Source organism: Lissotriton vulgaris, chromosome 8 (genome assembly GCF_964263255.1).
Source record: "Lissotriton vulgaris chromosome 8, aLisVul1.2, whole genome shotgun sequence".
Taxonomy (NCBI): domain Eukaryota; kingdom Metazoa; phylum Chordata; class Amphibia; order Caudata; family Salamandridae; genus Lissotriton; species Lissotriton vulgaris.
In genome coordinates this window covers 1,375,893,813-1,375,903,698 of record NC_141696.1, presented here as the reverse complement: position 1 = coordinate 1,375,903,698, position 9,886 = coordinate 1,375,893,813, and the positions used below count along the sequence as shown (strand labels likewise).

At 43.5% G+C, this 9,886-nt stretch overlaps 1 protein-coding gene across 1 annotated transcript; it reads left to right on the top strand.

The window, feature by feature from the left end:
- The first annotated feature begins 1,221 nt into the window (after nt 1–1,221).
- On the top strand, nt 1,222–6,911 carry ZSWIM2 (zinc finger SWIM-type containing 2). The gene has a single exon (XM_086935363.1). It carries the CDS (start codon nt 1,441–1,443, stop codon nt 3,346–3,348), a length of 1,908 nt encoding a protein of 635 aa, XP_086791489.1. The 5' UTR covers nt 1,222–1,440; the 3' UTR covers nt 3,349–6,911.
- The last annotated feature ends 2,975 nt before the right edge of the window (nt 6,912–9,886 follow it).

The following is a 9,886-nucleotide window of genomic DNA, read 5'->3' as shown; positions in this document are numbered from 1 at the left end:
AAAATCGGGAGAATGGGGCCTTGAATCGGGTTACTGTCATGTGTGGACTTTGGAAGTGTGCTGCTGCAGGATCAGACATTTCAAACGCAAATGCACGTTCTTTTTCTTACCTTTCCGAAGCATTGGCGCGCAATGGCAGGCAGAGAAAGGGTGATGCAAGTGTTGAACACTGCCTGGCCTGGCACGTTGCTGGCAGTGCATTGACCCCCCCTTCCCCCCCCCAAACAGCTGGGCACACACACAGCCACCTTCACGGGTCTTTAAAAGACCTTGCGCATGTTAATGAGGCTTAATTGGTTTTTCACTCCTCCTAGCCCCTGCATTGCCCCTCTGACGTTTTCTGGAAGAATTAGCACGTTACACAATACCGAGCCCTGTCAGCTGAAGCCCCTGAGGAATCGGGTTTTTGCTTGCAGGAATCGGGAGGCGGGAGACTAGCACTGAAATCGGTAGTCTCACGCCTGAATCGGGAGGGTTGGCATGTCTGATAAGGTATTGTCATTTACAATACCAATAGGTCAAAGTTTAGAAAATGCGAGACTAATTGCATTGTAAATGCTTGTTTTTTAAAGCACCTAGGTTTGGGCACAGTCTACCAGGAATTCTACACTGGAGTGCTTTTCCTTTCTGTGTGGCATCGTCAGTCTGTCTGATCCCGAAAATAAAGGGCAGATGAGGTCAAGTAGTGTGATGCCTAAAATGCATCCTGATGTGACTATTGTAGGTCTCAGTGGGGGCAGGCAGGGGGCCTCCTCGCTAAATAAGGTGTAAATCACACTCTAGTGTCCACCAAATTTGGCGTTTTCGGTGCTGATTATTACTCCTACAGTCTTGCTTTCCAGGCCCCTGCCCCAGATACAGAGGAGAAGAGGGAGGAGGTCGTGGCAACTGCAGACGCCTTTCTTAATTTGCAAAACAGGGCTGGACGATCACGCAATATTGTTTAAATTCGGACCATTGCCTTTCGTCCTGGGACGCAATATTAAAATTCAGAAGTAGGGGAACGGACTGTGTTATATTTAAATAGTAAGGGCATGCCCTTACGATCCCGCCCACTTCTACCACTGATCGCATCACTTCAAGAAGGCTGAACTTTTTACGGTTCGCGTCTGACGCGTCACGCAAATCGTAGGACACGGATACGTCAGACGTCACCGGCTCTATGGTAGCACGCACGGCGGTGCGGTTGCCATAGGAAAGAAATGTTAGGAATGCCTCACTGCCTCTTTTACAGTCCTGTGACTGATACCCGCACTGCCAAAAGTACTAGACTAGAAAAAAAACTGTTAATTTGTCCTGCTTACTTTACGAGGAAAACTTGAGATCTCCCCGAGATCGATATGATCGTTGAAGACCGCAGCTGGCACTGCAGGGTATGGTGAGTTGCGCACATTTGTCCCCTTCGTGTGCTTTGCCATCGTCTACCCCGGGGGAGCTGTCATGAGGCAAACTCCCTGGAGGAGGGGTCCGACCGACGCTGTCAGCTGGCACCTAGACCAGGCAGCCAACACCACTATCTATATCCTGCGCGAGACCGGTCCCACCGGCTTCCTGCTGCGAGAGGATGACGAGGCCAAGCCCTTTAAGGTGCTCTTGGGGGACCCGCACACCTGCAACTGCTCCTCTTTCCAGCGGGAGAAGGAGCCCTGCAAGCACATCTGCTGGCTGCTTCTCCGGCGGTTCAGGCTCCCTAGAGACCACGAGTACGCATACCAAGCGGGGTTGGTGGAGCGAGAAATCAACAGTATCCTTCGGGGTCTGCACAGCGCAGACCCAGCAGCGAGAAAGCCCCCGGCCCCCGCAACAACAGGCGAGGAAGATGCCCAGGGCAGACAGAAGGATCTGGACTCGGAGGACGTGTGCCCCATCTGCCAGGACGAGCTGCTGAGGCGGAGGTTGCCCGTCACCTACTGCAGGACCTGCGGGAACGCCGTACACATCAATTGCATGAAGATCTGGACCGAACACCAGCCAAAGCCAGAGATCGGTTGCACAGCGAAGTGCCCACTGTGCAGAGAGGACTTCGCACCGCTGCACCTCCTTAAGGAAGAGATTAGGAACGCGAGCCAGTCCGTGACGGCGGCTGAGAAAGAGAAGCTTGAGCGACACCTGGGCATCCCCTGTAACAACTGCATGACACTTCCTATTGAAGGGATGTGCTACAAATGTACTGAGTGTAACCACTTCCACCTGTGTCAGGGATGCTTCGCTGTTGGCCGTCACCCCCCTCATCAGTTTCTTTCCAGACTGAAGAGGAACCAAAGATGGAGGCCTCTTGGGTACAACCCAAAATCGCCTTCTGAACACAAACCATACGATGGGTTAGAGACTTCGCCGAAGGAAGAAATGGGGGCAATCAAAGAAAGATCTAGCCGTTTGCCAAAGCAAGTCCTTAAATCGTTTCCCCTGATGTTGGTTAGACAAAGTAGCAAGTTGCTATCCCCAGGACATCAGTGTAGGATCTGCCTAAAGGCCTTCAGTCTTCGTCAGTATGCTAGACTTCTGCCATGCCGACACACATTTCACAGGGATTGCATTGACAAGTGGTTGCTGCATGAAGATGCGTGTCCTATTGATAAACAAGTTCTGTACAATCCCATAACTTGGAAGGAAGTGACGGGCAATGAAAAGCTCAACAACCCTGGATCAATGACAATCAGTACAAGGTTGTCAAACACAAAGGAAGCAGAACTGTTCATACCTGGAACTGGATTGTTCATTAAGCAGAAAGTGCATGGGCATGTTGGGGAAATCTCTCAAATGAATGGGAAAACAGTTTTTCAGGAACAGGATCAACCAGACCTCAAGCATACCCCATCCTCTAATGACTTGGAGTTTCAGGGCTCTAGACAATCCAGCACCACATACTGCAGAGCAGCTGGGACCGCAGGTTCACAGCCCTTCAGCAGTTGTATAGACATAGCCCTAGAAACCACCAAAAAGCCAGGCTCAATCAAGTTCGTTGATTGTATTGTACCCCGGAAAGGAATTCTTCCTAAACGTATCCGAGGTTCATCATCTGCCTGTGGAAATCTAAATAATATAAATACAAAGCAGGATAGCGCTCATTATCTAGGAGATCATGGTGGTTTAGAGCGGGCAGCTGGACTGCACAACAGAAACATCAGTAAAAGTGCAACGGGTCTTGGATTTGGGGCAGATTTCAAAAGTGGTGTTTTTGTAGATACTTTTGACTTCAGTCTAAAAGGAGATCCCGAACCAATGCGTACCCAACAAAAAGGACGCCATCGACTCCTTTCGAGGAGGCTAAAGCAAATCCCCACCAGTCTTGAAAGTCCAGAAGTAGCTTTCCTGATGGAGGGTATTCCTCTCAACAACAATGGATAATGCTTTGGAAAAAAAGATTAACCTTGAAGCAAACGGAATTTCTCCTAACATTGACTTTCACTTTTTACAGTAGACTTTGTTAACAAGTTTTGTTAGGTTATTGACAGAACAGTATGTTTTTCATACTATAAAAATTATTTTGTAACATTACCTCTTAGTAAATTATACCATTTTCGAATTAACACATACATACACATACTATTACAATATTTATTCACCAAGAGGGAAGATTAAGAAAGGGCAAGATGCAAATAATTTTTTATTCTTTATATTGGCATATATTGTCAATACCAGTTTACGTTTGAACACTAAACTTATTCTTTATAGAGTGAAATGAAACAATACAACATGTTTAGTTGTTTAATATGTGCAGTACAAAAGAGATAAAAGAGCAAAGATTACGTTATTTTTTCAGTTAAGATTATATATTTTTCAAGCTTAGAAAAAATGTATAAGCAAGTGTATTGCAATTAAATAACTGAACTACATCAGATAAATTAATAAAGTAGGTATTAGTGCAAAATAACATCCATTCAAATAATTGTTCACAAACACTTTTTTCACATTTACCTTTGTAAAGTCCCTGACATAATTTGACTCATAGCACAGTTTTCATTTAAATAGTTCAGTCTTGAAGGATACATGAAGCATACCACGTATCTTTTAATTAACCTAGAAACTTTGTTAACCAAGAATCTTCATGGGTGATGGTTTGTTTTTCATATGCTACGCATACGTATACATATATGTCAGAGCAGGGAGCAATTCCACCTAACAATTTATAGTAACTTTTTCTACTTAACTTCCTCACCACATTCACGATGTGCCCTCTAAAATTACATCTACCCAATACCTCCATTTGTGCAGCTATTGAAAACAAAGGTTCATAAAAAGTATCCCGTTGTCGAGTTTAGGGTTTTTTCTAAATATGTATGAAGAAGGGCAACCCGTGCATCATGGAAGCCAGCATGTAAGTCTCTCAATACCAAAGTCCTGCCGTTTTGAAGTCTCGCCTGCAGGTAGCTGTAGCTGTCTTTTTTTGAAGGCATATTATCCCATCTTCACTACAATGAAATAATACATACAGTGGGTTTTGGGTCCGCACCTTGCTTATGATTGAATAGATTTGTATCTATCTCAGTAGCATGCACCTGATTCATTGGCTTTGTCTTTGTTCTATCCCTGGAGCATTACCATCCTATTGAGTGGATAAGTTGCATTTTTCCACTCATGTCAAAAAAGTAATATTTTTTTACTTGATTTCTAGTGCTTTTTTTTAGCAGATGGCTCGCTCTCTGTATGTCTCTCCCTCTCTTTTTCTCCCTCCCTTTAGGGTCCCATATGCTCAGCACCATAGCTCCCCCAACCCACTCATCCAATGCCCCCTCGTGGCTCCCTATCCCTCACCTTCATGCTTTATTTTGTTTTCCATTTCTTATTTTGATTGTAAAAAATTAGTGAGGTTCAGGCAGCTGCAAACATTGCTACTGGCTGCTTGCTTCTTTTTGCGATCCCACATATACTTTTGTTTGCAGCTCAGCCCTCTGCGCATTCATTGCTTTCCAATGGTAAAAACAAATTGATGCAGGCTTGGCTGCTGCAAACTTCTACTAGACCTCTTACTTCTTTTTGCGCTCTTGTGCATACTTCGGTTAATTTGTGAATTAGCCATGCATGCAGCCATCTTAAAATTGCGATTTTTTTTTAATCGAAAGCACATTTTTAATGCGAAAGCACCAATCTACGATGGTCACTGTAACACGCACTTGTCGTTAGGCTTACCTGCAAAGCGTTTGTCATCCTGAGTGGTTTTTTTCTACTGCCAAAGCAAGCATTAACAAAACCAATTAGTTGCAGTTCCGAGTCAAGGCTGACTAATTCAGCAATTGATTATTTTTAAAAGTGTAACTTGCTTTATCCTAATTTGCAAGAAGTGTATCCTCAACATCTCTTCCCATGCAATTATTGTTCTCAGCTGCATCTTTTCTGTAAGTAGCTTATTGCAAACAGTAAATCTGGTATTTGTAAAGCGAAAACGAATCACCCCATAAGATCTCAAGGTGCTGGGATCCATCAGGGAGATTCATTGAGCTATTGCCCAGAGTCACTTGGTGCTGAGCTGCCACCAGTGCCGGCGATCGAACCGTGAGACCCGCCCGCCAGAGTCAGCTGCTCCAGCCGCTGAGCCACACAGCCAGCACAATCAGTAGTTTCAGGACTGCCGTCCATAATTATTTTTGTCTGTCCAACAACAAGTGTTCCTAATATTCACCACTATTGACTCAGTGCCATTACTGCTTTTGAAGCTTGGTTGTTTTATGTCTAGCAAGTGTACTTGTTTTATATTAACAATAAGTAGTATGCAGAAGGCTTTTAGCTCCATTGACGGATTTACATTTTCTTCCGGAGGGAGATTGTCACTATTGCAAACTTTATTTCAGATGACACTATCTCCTGTGAAGGGATCAGTTGTGTGGGTGCTACTGTTGGGGTAGTTGTCTTGCTTACCTCCATCCAATAAAGTTTAGTTGAAGAAATCCATTAACCAATATTAGCCAATCGCCAACTTCCATTCTTCTACAGTCGCCTCCTAAAATTATGACAACTCTAGAGGTGGAGACATATATTTAAAAAATATTTTTCTTTTATGAAGTTGAGCACAATAATTATATGTGTATAAGCTAGTACCAAAAGCGATAAGGAAATTGTGCTTTTTGTCATTTACAGGAGTGTATCTGTGCAGAATTGTGTACCAATGTTTGTGTCACTTGTTCAGATTGTTTTTATCTAACACTTTTGAAACCTGTGGCAGCGTTTGTTCTGGCTTGAGCTTCTTAGTCATTGCAGCTATGCCTAGAACCTAGCCCCACACAGACATGCACTTAAATTCAGGCAAGCCCCAAACTACAGGAGACTATGGATCCCCTTCCCGGCTTCTCCATTACTTAGTACATCCTTAATTGACAAATCACTTAGTGCCAGACTTTTGGCGATCTTCCATGTCCTTTCTCTTGTGACTTAATCTATATCTGTAGCTTTCCTTTAACTATACTTTTAATATCTAGTTACTGAGTTACACATGCTGCGATTCTCCACTGCTGCCTTTGGACTTTGTCTATGTCCAAGTTTCTGAGGATTTATTCAAGAATGCAGGGGGCTAACTATGGCTTTGGTACAGAAAATAATTAGAAGTAATGGATATTCTTGCTTACAAATTCTGTTAGCTTTATTGTTCTTAAGGAGGGCTACTCTGAGTTCACCAGAAATGGATAATCACCCATCAACACACGTTCTGTAGATGCAGAGGATTCACTACCTCTTAAAAATGGACTTGAAACAGATATGCAGATTGTGCTAGTTCCACAGATTCACAGAATATTTTAAAACTTATTATGCACTTATTATGCACTAACTTTGCATTGTTAATTTCCCTACAGTGTGTTATATTTTCATTCTAACATTGTTTCATAGTTGACTGATAAGTAGTCATATCCTTAGTTTTGCTATTTATTTGATTTGATATTAAATCACTGCGAATTAATAAATATTATTTTTTACCTTTATTGTTGTGTTGATAATTGTGTTGTGTATTATTGTAAATAGTATGTTTGTATAGCTGGTCTGTTAAAGCCTGCCATAATCAATGTAAAGCCACATTCCATACTGAAATAATAAGTACGCAGTAGGACACTGAAAGTCATACCTGTACTGTGCGCCCCAGTGTTCCTTAGCTACACAAAGTGTTGTTCACCTGATTTCCCCAGCAGTAATCCAATTGCTATATAGTTCCTTAATACATGTTAAAATCAATCAATCAGTATATATAAATTGCAGCAAATCACCTGTAAGGGCCTCAAAGTGCTGGAGATGCTAGCTGCTTTTCGGAGAAAGTAGTGAAAAACAAGGCAAAAGCAGGAGAAATCAAGCTGAAAAATGGAGGGGAAAGGATGGAGAAAGAAGTAAGAAACAAGCAAAAAGCAGGAGAAAGCACTCAGAAAAACAGGAAGGAAGCAGAGAGGTGCAGCAGCATGGGAGAGCTACGCCTGGGGCCTGCTTAATGGGGTTACGGTGTGAAAAAAACATTTGTATGGGCTTGTGACATGAAATACGACTCTCTTTTTAGGTTTCGACTGCACATCGCTTGAGTTGTACTTGTGAAATCTATTGTATTTAATATAAATCTTAAAAGGTGCTTTCATCCACCCTTGCTTTTCATTGTTCCTGTGCTTGCTACTTACTTTCCTTCAGTTTCTATTGGTTTTGCCATACTATTTCCTGTTGTTCTTTGTGTGTGTTCTTCTTATCACTGTCCCATGGTCCTGGTTCTTGTTTCCATCCTCTTTTGTGGAACTTTTTTCATTATGGTTTGGCTGCACAAAGCTTGTGCTGTGCTTATGTTTTTTTGCCCTCCCCCTTTACCTCATCTACTTCTTTTGTGGCTGCACGCATTTGAAGCATGCTGGTTGGCTACGTCTTTCTCCCTCTCCTTCGCACCCACCCTCCTCTCATTGTTACTCCGCCCTCTTTTCTGATGATGTCAGTAACAGAGGAATTTGCTAAATGACAAACAGAGTAAACGTTGTTTTTTTTTCTTTGTTATGAAGCGACCCTGGCCCCCTTTCTTTATATGGAGGTGAACTGATCTGTTTAATTTTTAAAGTATTGCCACAGACTTGTGTGACTTGCCTATGCTATGTGATATGCTTTCCTGTTAGGTGATTATTGGGCCATGTTCTGGTATACTTTGCTTTTTATGCAACTCCTAAACGAGTTCATATGGAAAACTGCACATAATTGCTTGGACAGCGTAAACAGCACAATTGAGTGGTCTTACAAAGTAAAGACTCTGGCAGCCAGTATCACTGAAAATGGAATGCAACTTTCAACACACCAAAGGAAGAGGCTTTCAGAGGCAATTGAATGTTTAATAATTTAACCATGTTCACTGTAAAATAGATTTCCCTTCAATTTAGAAGTGATCGCAGGAGCGTCGCAGTGCGGGCATCCATGGATACTGTATTTATTAAGTGGGCAGTTATAAACAGGTGTATTTTTTTGGGATGTAGGTTCAGTAGCAGTTTAAGTCCTGCAGGCCTCAAAGCCAGACAATCAGACCAAACTTGTTTTCCTTTTTTATTGGGGGCAGTTGTTATTTTGAGGTTTATGGCGGAGAAATCTGGCACCTGAATGTATGCAGAACAAAAGAAAGGAATTTCCTGCGTTGCTGTTTCACATCATCTGGTTTAATGCCATATAACAAACAGGTTCTACATGACTGTGCTGTTTATTCTTTTACAAATGCACTCTCTAACAGTGCATTGGTCTGCAGTCTGTTCTTCCAAGCACGCTGTCTGTGCATTTTCAGACTCACTCCTAATTGCAAGTTTTTTATATAGCGCTAGGATCGACTCCCGGAGGAGTATCTCCGCGCTTCGACCGCTGCGAAACCCTTCCTGGCTTCCCTGAGAGATGATCCCTTAATGGGTATCTCCAGGGTGAGACCAGGCATCCCCGGCGGTCTGGTGGGGCCGTTAGTGCAGATGAGGCAAGCTTATGCCCAGAGTTGCCGAGTGTGATAGCTGATCAGAGTGGGCACCGAGGCGAGAGAATTATCGAGTCCGCTGACCCTGGTCCAGAAACCTGCCGCGCCGGGAATCGAACCCTGGTCCCGGGCCGTCCTCTGCTCTCGGGTCTGCCGCCTCTAACCAGTGAGCCACACTACTGCTCACTGTACCACCTCTAGTTCCTCCCTCCCCTACTCCCATACTAATATTGCTTCCCTGTTCCGCCCTACCCCTCTCCTGCTGTACCTCACCCTTCATGCCATCTTTGGCCCTCCTGCCCACCAAACTTGCACTGTAAAGGAGGACAGATGCTGATGCTGTACAGATAATGTCTCTAGCGCCTCCTTCTGAAGTTAGGCTTGTCTGCGGTTCATAATGATGCATCCCACTAAAACGCTGCTTCTAGTTAGTTTTTTCCACTTTGATTTAAAGACCGTTATCAAAATAGTTTGCAACAGTAATCTGATTAAAGAGGGCCTACACATAGTGTTGACCTCCAGATAGCCTTCAAAAGCCATTCATTTTACCTGAGTCATGTGATCATTTGCAGCTGCTCTGTTTCCATGTAAACATGCCTATTAGTCAGCTCCTGGCAACGAGTTTGCACTAGCACTCTATAAAGTAATATAGCATGCACAGAAAATGGGGCAACAAGGTTTTGTTACAAGAACTGAGGGAGAGGGACTATCTTGCTTTATATAGCACTTCACCACACTAATGCAATTTTAGAGCTCTGTGTTGCACTCTTAGCTACCATCTCTCAGCGGATCTCAGCTGTTTGTGTGTGTGGTAGGAACATGCGTTTACATTGGAACCAGCAAGCTGCTTTTTTGTCAGGTAAACACACATACAACTCTGAAACTGCTGTTCTTTGTACAAGTTTATTTGTGGTGCTAAAACCCACAGGCATCACACGTCTCAAGCCTCCTGCTGCACCAACCGTTTCACAAGGCCATCCCATGGAACCGTAAATA

Coding starts and splice junctions, on each gene's coding strand:
- ZSWIM2 (XM_086935363.1), top strand. CDS start 1,441: ATGAGGCAAACTCCCTGGAGGAGGGGTCCGACCGACGCTGTCAGCTGG.